This window comes from Microcaecilia unicolor, chromosome 2 (genome assembly GCF_901765095.1).
Source record: "Microcaecilia unicolor chromosome 2, aMicUni1.1, whole genome shotgun sequence".
Taxonomy (NCBI): domain Eukaryota; kingdom Metazoa; phylum Chordata; class Amphibia; order Gymnophiona; family Siphonopidae; genus Microcaecilia; species Microcaecilia unicolor.
Window position 1 is genome coordinate 65,057,764 of NC_044032.1, and position 13,997 is coordinate 65,071,760.

At 39.3% G+C, this 13,997-nt stretch overlaps 1 protein-coding gene across 1 annotated transcript in view; it reads right to left on the reverse strand.

Annotated features, from left to right (window-relative positions):
- The window catches only part of PDZD2 (PDZ domain containing 2), a 307,044-nt gene that overhangs the window by 62,049 nt on the left and 230,998 nt on the right, over nucleotides 1–13,997 (reverse strand). The window contains exon 17 of the mRNA XM_030193000.1: nucleotides 8,138–8,282. Coding sequence (XP_030048860.1) covers nucleotides 8,138–8,282 — 145 coding nt within the window. The remainder of the gene's footprint in view (nucleotides 1–8,137; nucleotides 8,283–13,997) is intronic.

Consider the following 13,997-nt stretch of genomic DNA (forward strand, 5'->3'; position numbering starts at 1 on the left):
CACCTAATTGCAAAGATAGCACAAAATTTCACAAACAAAATAAACTCTGCACAATTTTTAAATGCAAAAAACATATGCAAATTGAGTCTGAATATCAGATTGTTTCATGGCTGGATTTACCCACTGCAAAACAGGGTGTAAATTTACAAGCTGCATGTAACTTTTGAAAATACAATTTACATGTATACTATCAAAAAGCCTTCCCCTAGAGTGCCTTTTTGTGTGGCCAAATTTAGGCGTGCTATGAACTTATATGCATAATTTAGGAGGCGGAAAGTACATTCAGTATCACTTTTACTAAAGTGTGGTAAAGTTTTACATTTGAAAAGACAACAGAAGTATGGGAAGACCAAAAAAAAAAAACTGAAAAAAAAGGAAACCTTTGAGTAAAAGAATGACAAATGATAAGTTTATTGTAAAAAATAAAATTACATTTGTAACTGGGAGGTTAAATAATCCTCAAAGGTACTTTTACTAAGCTGTGGGAAAAAGGGACCTACAGTAGTGGTGGGGGCTGTTTTTTACAAGCGCCAGGTCCATTTTTACTGCAGTGGGTAAAAAGCCCCCCACAAAAGTGGCCATGTGGCACAAACAACTCTTACCGAATGGCCATGTGGCAGGGAGCACTTACCGTCACCCACGGAGGTGGTGGTAAGAGCTCCTGAAGTAACCAGGCAGTGCACGGCGAAACCCAGTTACCGTTGGATTAGCGTCACACTATAAAAACCTTTTTCTGGCTCGCCGGAAATGGCACACACTCAAGCCAGAACTACCACCGGTGGCTGCATTGGGCTGGTGGTAGTCCTGAGTTAACATGTGGTAAGCTCATCCTGGACTTACCGACACTTTGTAAAAGGGCCCCTATGAATTTTAATGCTTTCACTGCTAAATGCTCCGAAAAGGTTTAGTATATACAGATACTTGTTTTTATCAATGTGACTCCTGAAGCAGGTGGTTGCACCAAAACAGGACATTGTGCCAAGCTCTTCTTCTGAACTCTCACCGTTTTTTGGGGATTTGTTTTATGCAGACCTGTTGGTCTACATTTTATTGCTTTTTTTTTTGTTTCTTTTTACAATAAACTTGCTATTTTTCATTCTTTGACTCCAAGGTTTCCTTTTTTCAATTTTTGTTGGTCCTCCCTACTTATTTATTATGACATTTATAACCCACATTTTTCCACACAATTTCAAGTTAAATATGGCTAACAAGCTAAAAAGAAGTCATTACAAAATATGAAATAATATTCATAAACTCACACTTATCAAGAAGGATAGAACCATAAATACAAAAAAAATTCAATAATAAAGCATACTGGAGAGAATGGAAGGGGGGAGGACCAAATACCAGGATCAACTGACAGAAATTTTTTGAAAAGGGAAGATTTCAAAAACTTACAAAAAAACAACAACAAGTAATCATGTTGGGATGTTATATTTTTTGGCAAGGAATTCCACCGTGAAAAAGTAGCTGAATAGGGCCTCAAACTACTTACTTACAGGTAAGAAAAAGAAGAGAAGAGGTACTTCTGTTTTCTTTTCTCATTTTTTCATAGGGGATTTTTTTCTCCTCTTTGGTGCTTTCTCAAAGTTTTACATTTACCACACAATAACCCCCAGATTATATATATATATATATATACAGTATATATATATATATATATATATATATATATATATATATATATATCACGTCAAGATTTCCACTTGGAAACTGAAGTGTATTCCATAACAATGTGCAGAAATTAATTAGGGGTCCTTTCACTAAGGTGCGCTGAAAAAATGGCCTGTGCTGGTGTAGCTGCATGTATTTGAGGCACACAGGACCATTTTTCAGCGCACCTGCAAAAACATTCTTTTTTTGGCTGAAAACGGACATGTGGAAAAATAAAAATTGGCGCACATCCATTTTGGGCCTGAGACCTTACTGCCACCCATTGACCTAGTGGTAAGGTCTCATGTGTTAACCGAGTGGTAACGGTCTACACGTGTATAATGCTGATTACCACCTGGTTACCGCCACGTGCCAGATAATTTCTGGCACGCTTAGTGGACGCACGTAAAAAATGAAATTACCACCTGGGCCACACGATAGTCAGGGAGTAGTTCAAAACTGACATGAGTAAGATACGTGTAGGTGCCTATACGGCTTAGTAAAAGGGCCCCTAAGTTAACAAGTTAATCAGTGCTGTTAATTGGATGTTAAAAAGCAATTATCAGCACTAACTAGCATTAAGATTTAGTTGCACAACTCGCTAATGCTCCAGTTTACTAAGCCATGCTAGCGGCTGTCCATGCGCTAGTGCCGACACAGCCTATTCATTTTGAATGGGCTGTGTCAGCATTACTGCACGGAGAGCTGTTAGCGCGGCTTCCTGTACCATGGTACACCTAAACTCTAAGTCACGTAGTTGAAAAGGGGGAGTGGCCATGGGCAGGGCGTGGATGTTTCTACTATCTATGTGCATTATTAGAGAATACACCTGCTCTGCACCTAATTTAGGAGTTGGGATTTCTGCTGTGTAAAACGTGGCCTAAATGGACACAACAAATTTGATCACGCTCAGCGTATTCTACAAACTGTGCAGAACTTTAAGCCAATTCTATAAAAATTAGGTGTACTTTAGAGAATATGCCTAGGCATATTTTTTTTCCATGCCCAAATTGGTGTGGTGAATGTAATGCATGTGCTGTGTTGGAGGTGGTCCTAGAAGCTTCTCATAACTACTACCACCACACGCACACAAGAAAATTCTACCGCATGGTAAGTGCAGTGATAAATAGCACAGATACACTTACTGCCTCCTACTTAGAAGGCTGTGAGTGTATCCTTGCTATCTGCATTGGTGACGGAAGCACACAGTAAGTTACAGTGTGTTAACTGCAAGGTGAGTCCACAGCCCATTCTGCATCAATTAGCTCATGCTGTCATGCCAGCATGGTAATGGTTACCTCAGCATCACATTAACAGTTACTGTGGGCCAATTCATACAATACTTGCCTGCCACACTTTAGTTAAAAAAAAAACTTTTAATCATATACAATCAACTTAAGTTTACAGTGGGCAATTTTATAATGCTTTTTTCCCCATGTGTAAAGCCTATTTCACATGCAAAAAAAAAAGGGGGTTTATGAAATTGCACAATCACGAATTAAAAGGAGGTGGGAGACTAACTGCTTTCATTGTTTATTAATGTGAGTGATAAGAATTTTATTATAATAATAAATATATGCATGGTGTGTGTCTACTTTTAGGCAATCTGCTGGTAGGTGTTCTTAGGTGAAATCAGGCTGGAACACAGTCGTATTTTATAAAATATGCATGTATACGAATAGAGTACACACACATTTACGCCATCTTCAGAGCTAGGGTAAATCTATGTGTGGGCATTTGTGCCCTACTGGGGCTGGATCTGGAAGCCTAATTAATAAAGGTGCATAGACACCTATATCACCTTTATAAACTAGACCTAAAATAGTTGCCTTTTCAGACTTCTCACAGAGGCATCCTGTAAAAAAAAAAAATCAAGTCCTAAACATTATATATATACACACACACTAAACTTGCATTAAAACTTGAACATGTATCCCATATTAACTGACAGAGAAGGACTTCATGCTTTTTAATGTATATAATGCTACTGAATGTGTTCTCCTAAAGCACTATTTTCTTGGTTTGCCTTTCTCTGAGCTACAGTAGAAATCCTGGCTCAGTGAGAAACCCCTTCAGTCACTGAAAAAGAATAATAAAACAGGAGTCCTAAAATAAATGAAGGATAAACAGCAATGATTTTTTAACATTTTGAAGTCTATTAACTAAACTGCATCAGTTATTTAATGTGGTAATTACCATCGTGCTATCAGCGTGCTGCCACATTAAACTGTTATCGTGCACTAATTACTGCTTTAAAGAACTAACATGAAAATTGACATTTAGGAGTATATAATGTTCAGGGACTGCACTTTGCAATTAGCATGAAGGCTGTGTGTTCACTGTTAATGTGGCAAATGACATTCAGATTCCGTGATCATATAACATCTGTCTGGGACCTAACTTTGTGTCTCACTGACAATGTAAAGCAGATGACATAGCAGCAACTTAAAGTTACATACGAGTAAAACTGAAGTATTGTGTAACATAGTCCTTAAAATGTCCAAATGGGTTGTGCCTCCTTAGGTATATCTTTCTTGCCAGCCCTCCACCCCCACCAGCTTTTATCTATAAATCTGGGAGCTTGTCAATTCTGTTTTTGGTTTAGTGTCCCACATCTCAATGGTATCAAAGATAAAGCTCTCTTGAAGCTGTTGTTAGTTTGCCAAATGCTTCCATTCCTTCCAAAAAGTTTAATACAGAAAGCTGCAGGTCATCCAAAACACAACAGCTGGGGCAATTTTTAGAATCTCTAGGTAAGAAAGGGCATCTAAAATCTTTTATCTCTGATAAACTGTCTATGATTTAAGATCTATTAGCTGGGCAGTTCACATACTATGTTAGATTAAATAATGGCTAACGGATTCTGATGATCTTTCCTAAAGCAAGTGTGTTTTCCAGGTTTTCTTATTTTCTGATAGGGAAGTGTGGAGGAGGGGCATTCTTCAGTCATAAGCTTATCTAGAGAAAAGTTGATAGCTATAAAATGCCCAGTTTAATTCTTGATGGGAACATCTAGTAACATAGTAAATGACAGCAGATAAAGACCTGTACAGTCCATCCAGTCTGCCCAACAATATAAACTTATTATACACGGTATGCGATACTTTATATGCATACCCAAGTTTGATTTATCCTTGCCATTTTCAGGGCACAGACAGTAGAAGTCTGTCCAGCGCTATTCTTGTACTAAAATTTCTGAAGTTTGGATGGCTTCCTAAAGGACTTGGAGGAAAATCCACTATTTCTGGGATAAGCAGTATAAAATGTTTTGTACTTTTTTGGGATCTTGCCAGGTATTTGTGACCTGGATTGGCCACTGTTGGAAACAGGAAGCTAGGCTTGATGGACCTTTGGTCTGTCCCAGTGTGGCAATACTTATGTACTTAAGTTAATGTCAAAGCCTCTTAAAATGTACACTCCAGCCCATCCATATCTATTCAGTCACGATCAAGGCACAGACTGTAGAAGTCTGCCCAGCACTGGCTTTGCTTCTCAATTACCAGTGTTGCCACCCACCCAAACTCTGCTAAGATTCCATGGATCCATTCCTTCTAAACAGGATTCCTCTGCAATTATCCCATGCGTGTTTGAATTCCATTACCGTTTTCATCTCCACTACCTCCTGCGGGAGGGCATTCCATGTATCCACCACCCTCTCTGTGAAAAAATACTTCCTGACATTACTCCTGAGTCTGCCCCCCTTCAACCTCAATTCATGTCCACTAATTCTACCGCCTTCCCTTCTCCGGAAAAGGTTTGTTTGTGGATTAATACCTTTCAAATATTTGAACGTCTGTATCATGTCACCCCTGTTTCTCCTTTCCCCCAATGTATACATGTTCAGGTCGGCAAGTCTCTTCTCATATGCTTTGCAAAGCAAATCCCATACCATTTTTGTAGCTTTTCTTTGCACCGTTTCCAGTCTTTACATCTTTAGCAAGATACGGCTTCCAAAACTGAACACAATACTCCAAGTGGGGCATCATCAATGACTTTTAGAGGGGCATCAACACCTCCTTTCTTCTGCTGATTATACCCCTTCTCTATGCAGCCTAGCATCCTTCTGGCAACGGCCGCCGCATTGTTTCTTCACCTTCAGATCCTCAGACACCATCACCCCAAGGTCTCTCTCCCGAGTCGAGCTTACTAATCTCTCCCCTCCTATCTGGTATCTCTCTTTTGGGTTTCTGCACCCCAAGTACACCACTCTGCACTTCTTGGCATTAAATTGTAATTACAACCAAAATTCATAAACCTGAGTAGTATTTTACTTAAATTAAGAATTTAGAAAACTGTATTTGGGATATAATTGTGATGGGTGCTCAGTTTTTGGTGCATTACACCGACCAAAGTCATCTCATTTGAAATATCACCAATCCACCATCATAGCACCATTCCTACCTACCTACCTATATTGATTATCTCTCATATCTCTAATTTTCTATTTCAATATTAGGTAATTGAATTTTATAAACCGTTCCACTTAGCTTTAAATGATGTGCTATTCCTGGTGTTATGGTGTACTGCTCCCGGGCAATAATGAATTAAGTGTAATGCTTTTCATTACTTGAAAGTCCCTCATTCCATTGTGAGAATATCTCTGTGAGATGAGAACATAAGAATCATATAGTCACAGAAATATGAGTCACAATGGACAGTCACAACTGAATGAGGAATTTTCAAGTATTGAAAAGAGTTACACTTAATTCATCATTGACCGGGAGCAATACACCATAACACCAGGAATAGCACATCATTTAAAGCTAAGTGGAACGGTTTATAAAATTCAACTACCTAATACTGAAATAGAAAATTAGTTTGTGAATGAAGAGAAATGAGAGATAATCAGTACAGGTAGGTAGGAATGGACAGTGGTGCTATGATGGTGGATTGGTGATATTGCAAATGAGATGACTTTGGTCAGTGCAATGCGCCAGACACTGAGCATTCATCACAATTATATCACAAATTTAGTTTTGGGGTTTTTTTTTTACTTTTATTTATAAATTTTTAAACAATGAACAAATGGATATAGAAACAAATCATTAAAGTACCATAAAAATCTCATGAATATAATAACACTGCCGATGACACAACAAAATTTAGTTTTTTTTAATTGTTAATTTAAGTAAAATACTATTGAGGTTTCTGAATTTTGGTTGCAGTTCAAACAATAGAAACTGAATAATTCTATAACCCAGTATATTTAATTGAAGATTAAATTTTAACTGCCAAACCTGCGACCATTTTTCTAATGTTTGGAGATCCCTTCTCATTGTTTCTACTCCCTCCAGGGTATCCACTCTACTGGCTATCTTTGTGTCATCCGCAAAAAGGCAAACCTTTCCTTCCAACCCTTCAGCAATATCTCTCACAAATATGTTAAACAAAATCAGCCCCAGCACCGACTCCTGAGGAACTCCACTGCTCACCTTCCTTTCCTCTGAGCGGGTTCTGTTTACCACCACCCTCTGCCACCTGTCGGTCAACCAGTTTCTTATCCAGTTCACCACTTTTGGTCCTAAGTTCAGCCCTCTCAGCTTATTCACGCGTCTTCTGTGGGGGAAATCCAATTAGATTACATATAGCGCACATCCTTAATCCAGTGCTTTGGTCAACCAGTTAAAGAAGTCAATAAGATTCGTTTGGCAGGATTTTCCTTTGGTAAGCCATGTTGCCTCGGATCCTGTAACCCGTTGGCTTCTAGAAAGTTAACTATTCTTTCTTTCAGCAGCGACTCCATTATTTTTCCTACCACTGCACAGGTCTTAATTGTATAAATTTGAAAAAACACTTTTGTACAACATTATTTACTTGAGAATGAAAAGTAAGAAGGGAGTCCAAAATGACTCCCAGAACTTTCGAGGTTCCTTCAAAAGCAAGAGAGATATTTCCCTCAAGTAAAACAGGAGGAGGAAAAGACGGACTTGGTGTTCCAAACCACAAGAGCCTGGTCTTAGAAGAATTAAGCTTCAACCAAAATCTATCAGCCATTAGCCCATGATTGAATCTTAGTCTCTCAAACATCACTTCTTGAATTTCTAACACATGTATTTGAATTCACCTCCTGAAGAATAAATATATCGTCTGCATAAGAATAGAAATATTCACCCTTATTCAACACCACTGAACTAATAAATATATTGAAAATCAAAGGGGACAGTGGTGCTCCTTGGGGGACACCACATTTAGAGAACCAAAATTAAGGAAGATTACCTCATACCTTCACTGCATATGAACAAATTTGACGAAAAATCTGAAACCATTTTAGCACACTTCCCTCTATCCTTAAAATGCATTGGGATGTTTTAGATTTTTTTTTATTCACCGATTTATTTTATCACTTGAATTGTGCTTTTACATTTGATTATATTTGTATTGTGTATTGAACTGTGTGTGTTTGCCAAATTAAACTACTTTTGCTAGGAAAAGTATAAACCCGGTAGACAATACTTCTTGAGAAATGACAGAGAAGAGATCTTACCTGATACTTTTTTGCACACCTCAAGTGTTATTGCTGTGGGTAAGTTCTGGACAAACGTGCAGATTTCCTGATGTGACATCCCATCGATTGGAGTATTATTAATAGATACAATCTCATCTCCCACAGCCAATTTTCCCATAGATTCCTAAGAAATGTTATATTTATAATCAGTTAACATTGCATTCCCAAGTACTTCCTCACAGAAGCAAAGTATTGTACAAGACAATACTGAAAACACAAGAACAAACAATACAAACAGCATATCTTGTATATAAAAATCAAGTGTCATAATTCTTTATGTTTTATTTTTTTATTGTTTTATATATTTTATTCTTATGTGTTTGGTTTGTTATGTTGACTGCTACTTGCTTATACTCAGACATAAATATAATAAATGAAAGTGAATTTTGTATATATCTTATGTTGTCAATATTTTAAAGTTGAAAGAAATCCTTTGTCAAGTTTGATGAAAAATTAGACGATCTTACATACATGTGAAAGGGTGCATACTAGGGCAACATAGAGAATTAAATGGTAAGAAACCGCCGTAGATCTGCCTGATCAATTTTGTTTGGATTCTTCAGAATGTTAGAAAATGGGGTGTACAGATATTTGTTCGAAACTAATAGAAGAGAGGCATGAGTAGATCATAATTACTGTTACATATTACACTTAAGGACAAGCCAGACAGTAAGTTGGATATCAACTGGTCAGAAGCAGTCGAAACAAGACCGAGAAGTGTGGAAGATGTGTCTGTCTTATGTGCCAATCGGCTGTAGAAGACATAATAAATTCCAATTAAAATAATATATTCCACAGGGATCTGCAATAAGACTACTTTTGTTTCTTACTTCTGGTAATGATTTGGAGAAAGAAAGAAAGAAAGCAGCAGCAGCAGCAGCAGCAGCAATATTGTGCTAACATGATAAACATGCCAGGTGGTATGGAGAAATGAATAAGATTTGACAAACTGGAAAAAAACAGTGAGGGGTAGGGAAGCTGGGTAAAAACGGGAGGAGGAGGAACTTGAAACCCCAAAACTGCAGAATTATCAACTATTGTGTTAGGACCTGAAGGGTTATAGGATTGGTGACTCCCTTCTGAGGGGCACAGAGACATGTATCTCATGCATACTACTACTACAAATCATTTCTATAGTGCTACCAGTCGTACGCAGTGCTTCACAACTGAACATGAAGAAAAAAGACAGTCCCTGCTCAAAAGAGCTTACAATCTAAATCAGGACAGACAGACAGAACAAATAAAGGATAAGGGTAGGACAGACAGATAGGACACATAGGGAAAAGGGACTATTGAAGAGAGGAAGACAATATAAAGGTTACAAGCAGGTGACAAGTTAGGAATTAAAAGCAGCATCAAACAGGTAGGCCTTTAGCCCACATTTGAAGGTGGCCAAGGATGGAGCTTGACGTAATGGCTCAGGAAGTCTGTTCCAGGCATAAGGTGCGGCGAGATAAAAGGAACGGAGTCTGGAGTTAGCGATGGAGGAGAAGGGTGCAATTAGGAGAGATTTGCCTAGTGAATGGAGTTCCTGGGAAGGAGTGTAGGGAGAGATGAGGGTGGAGAGGTAGTGAGGGGCAGCAGAGTGAATGCACTTATAGGTTAATAAGAGGAGCTTGAACTGTATACGGAAACGGATAGGGAGCCAGTGAAGTGACTTCAGAAGAGGGCTGATATGGGCATAGCGACTTTGGCGAAATATTAATCATGCAGCAGAATTTTGAACAGATTGAAGAGGAGAGAGATGGCTGAGTAGAAGACCTGTGAGAAGCAAGTTGCAGTAGTACAAGCGAGAGGTGATGAGAGTGTGGATGAGGGTTCTGGTAGCGTGCTCAGAAAGGAGAGGGCAAATTTTGGCGATATTATAGAGGAAGAAACGACAGGTTTTAGCAATCTGTTGAATATGTGCAGAGAAGGAGAGGGAGGAGTCAAAGACATAATGTCCTGGAAGGTGTGCTGACTGATGGGTGTTAGGATCCAAGACAGCATGGAACGAGACTCATCATGCCTACCGACTATTATCCAATGCTGCTCATCCATGTTGGCATGAATGCTATTGCCAGATATACCCTATCCAAACATATCAAAAGTGATTTCATGGCTCTGGGAGACAGGGTAAAGCAGGCACGTACATAGATGGCCCTTGTCTCAATCCTCCTAGTTGATAGAAACATAGTTATATGGTTTATGACAGCAGATATAGTAACATGGTATATGACAGCAGATAAAGATCCAAACTAAAACAGGAGGAGGCAAACTACCCTACATAGAGCACAGAACAGAGTTAGTAGAAGTAGAGATGAGCCACGGCTATCCAACAAAAATGAAAAGAGGCACTAGAGGTAAAACGTTGGTAATAATTTCATTAAAATTATGGTATAATCTACCAGTAAACATAAAATTGCAACAAATCCAAAATGGAAACTACTGTATACAGTCCACTACAGAGTACCACTATCCTGCGTGTGGACCCAACATGGAATCGTGTTTCGGCATAATGCCTGCTTCAGGGGTCACAGACTAAGGTAAAATCAATGAAAGGCACCTCTGTAGTCACAGAAGTGAACATCAAGAGCTCCAAAAGGCTTAGCTTCTGAGCAGTTATGCTGGAAACATGGTTCTGTGTTGGGATCCATATGCAGGATTGTGGTACTCTCTGGTGGACTGTATATGGCAGTTTCCATTTTGGATTTATTGTAATCTCATGATTACTGGTGGATTATACCATATTTTTGAAGTTTATTACATTATTACCAACGTTTTACTTCTAGTGCCTCTTTTCATTTTTGTTGGATACACATGGCTCATCCCTACTTCTACTAACTCAGTCCATCTAAAATGTCTAATAAGGCAGCCACTCCATGCAGGTTACACTGGTTACTACTACTACTTAACATTTCTGGTTAATGATCAAATATTGGCATCATAAATAGGGCAGTCGGCAATTTGCCACAATACTAATCAGTTATTTTTGGTTGAAGCATAAACAGAGCACAAGCAAAGGTAGAGATTGTATTGTACAGATGAATGCATAGTTTCATAGATGGTGACAAGAACATTTCATCTTCCCTGATCATGAGGTGATATTCTAAGGGCTGCTGAATACAGATGGTATCCACTTATTAAAAAAGGGGAAAGCATTTTCCAGGACACGAAAATTCTTGAGAAGGGCTTTAAACTAGGTGGTATTATCAACATATCAGAGGTTGTTAATGTTCTTTCTTCTATTTTGAATCCACATTCATCAACTTTCAAGCCAGCTTCTATCATGATTATTTGGCATACAAGTTAAACAAATATGGTGGAAATATACAGCCTCATCTTACTCCTTCGTCAACTGTAAACCAAACTGTTTCTCAATGTTCGGTCTTGCCTGCTGCATCTTGACCAGAGTAAAGATTACTTACTAGAGTAATAAGATGTTCAGGAATACCCATTTTCCTAATGACTTTCCACATTTTAGCACAATCAACACAATCATAGGCCTTATTGTAGTTGATAAGCACGTGTGCTTCCTTTGACATTTTCAGTTATCCAGTGGACATCGGCATTTACGTCACTTGCTCCCCAATCTTTCCTGAATCTTGCTTGTAGATTTATTTAGTTTCCTTCCCAGGTATGGCCCCAGCCTTCAATGAAAAACTTTCAGCATTATTTTGCTGTCATGTGATTCTAAAAAGATCGTATGATAGTTTGCACATTTTATTAGTTCTCCTTTCCTGGCAATTGGCATATAGAATGATCTTTTTCAATCTGCTGGCTATTTTGCAGTTTTCTATATTTGTTGGCAGTTTGATAAGCATACCTCAATCTTCCAAATCTTGTGGTAAACCAATTCCAATCCCATCTACTCTTGTGGCCTCTCTTTTGGACAGTGACATTAAGGTTGTTCTGACTACTACGTCTTCCAAAACTATGAGTTCTTGTGTGTAATCAATATCTCTTATAAGTACGTAAGTACATAAGTATTGCCACAATGGGACAGACCAAAGGTTCATCAAGTCCAGTATCCTGTTTCCAACAGTGGCCAATCCAGATCACAAATACCTGGCAAGATCCCAGAAAAGCTCAATATATTTTATATGCTTATCCCAGAAATAAGCAGTGGATTTTCCCAAGTCAATTTTATAATGGTTTATGGACTTTTCCTCTAGGAAGCTTTCCAGACCCTTTTAAAACCCCACTAAGCTAACCGCCTTTACTACAGTCTCTGGCAACAAATTCCAGAGTTTAATTACACGTTGAGTGAAGAAATATTTTCTCTGATTCATATTAAATTTATTACTTTGAAGCTTCATCGCATGCCCCCTTAGTCCTAGTATTTTTGGAAAGAATAAACAACGATTCACATCTACCACTTCCACTCCACTCATTATTTTGTAGACCTCTATCATATCTCCCCTAAGCCGTCTCTTCTCCAAGCTGAAGAGCCCTAGACGCTTCAGCCTTTCCTCATAGGGAAGTCATCCCTTTACCTTTATCATTTCCGTCGTCCTTCTCTGTACCTTTCCTAATTCCACTATATCTTTTTTGAGATGCGGCGACCAGAATTGAACACAATATTCGAGGTGTGGTTGCACCATGGACCGATACAAAGGCATTATAATGTCCTCACTTTTGTTTTTCAATCCTTTCCTAATAATACCTAACATTCCATTTGCTTTCTTAGCCACTGCAGCACACTGAGCAGAGCATTTCAACATATCATCAACAACAACGCAGAGATCCCTTTCTTGGTCAGTGACTCCCAACGTGGAACCTTGCATTACATAGCTATAGTTCAGGTTCCTCTTTCTCACATGCATAACTTTGCTCTTGCTCACATTAAACATCATCTGCCATTTAGACGCTCAGTCTCCCAAGGTCCTCTTGTAATTTTTCACAATCTATTCACGATTTAACAACTTTGAATAACTTTCAGGCTTATTTTCGAAAGAGGACGCCCATCTTTCGACACAAATTGCAAGATGGGCATCCTTCTCACAGGGTTGCCCAAATCAGCATAATCAAAAACCGATTTTGGGCGTCCTCAACTGTTTTCCATCGCAAGGACAACCAAAGTTCACAGGGGCGTGTCGGAGGCATAGCAAAGGCAGGATTGGGGCGTGCTTAACACATGGGCATCCTCGACCGATAATGGAAAAAAGAAGGGCGTCCCTGACGAACACTTGGACGACTTTACCTGGTCCTTTTTTTTTCACGACCAAGCCACAAAAATGTGCCCTAAATGACTAGATGACCAACGGAGGGAATCGGGGATGACCTCCCCTTACTCCCCCAGTGGTCACTAATCCCCTCCCACCCTCAAAATAATTCTTTAAAAATATATTTTGCCAGCCTCAAATGTCATACTCAGGTCCATCGCAGCAGTATGCAGATCCCTGGAGCAGTTTTAGTGGGTGCAATGCACTTCAGACAGGCGGACCCAGGCCCATACCCCTCTACCTGTTACACTTGTGGTCGTAAATGTGAGCCCTCCAAAACCCACCACAAACCCACTGTACCCACATCTAGGTGCCCCCCTTCACCCATAAGGGCTATGGTAGTGGTGTACAGTTGTGGGTAGTGGGTTTTTTGGGGGGGGGGGCTCAGCACACACGGTAAGGGAGCTATGAACCTGGGAGCAATTTCTTAAGTCCACTACAGTGCCCCCTAGGGTGCCAGGTTGGTGTCCTGGCATGTGAGGGGGAGCAGTGCACTACGAATGTTGGCTCTTCCCATGACCAAATGGCTTGGATTTGGTCGTTTCTGAGATGGTCGTCCTCGGTTTCCATTATCGCCGAAAATCGGGGACGACCGTCTCTAAGATCGACCTAAATTTCCAAGATTTGGGCGTCCC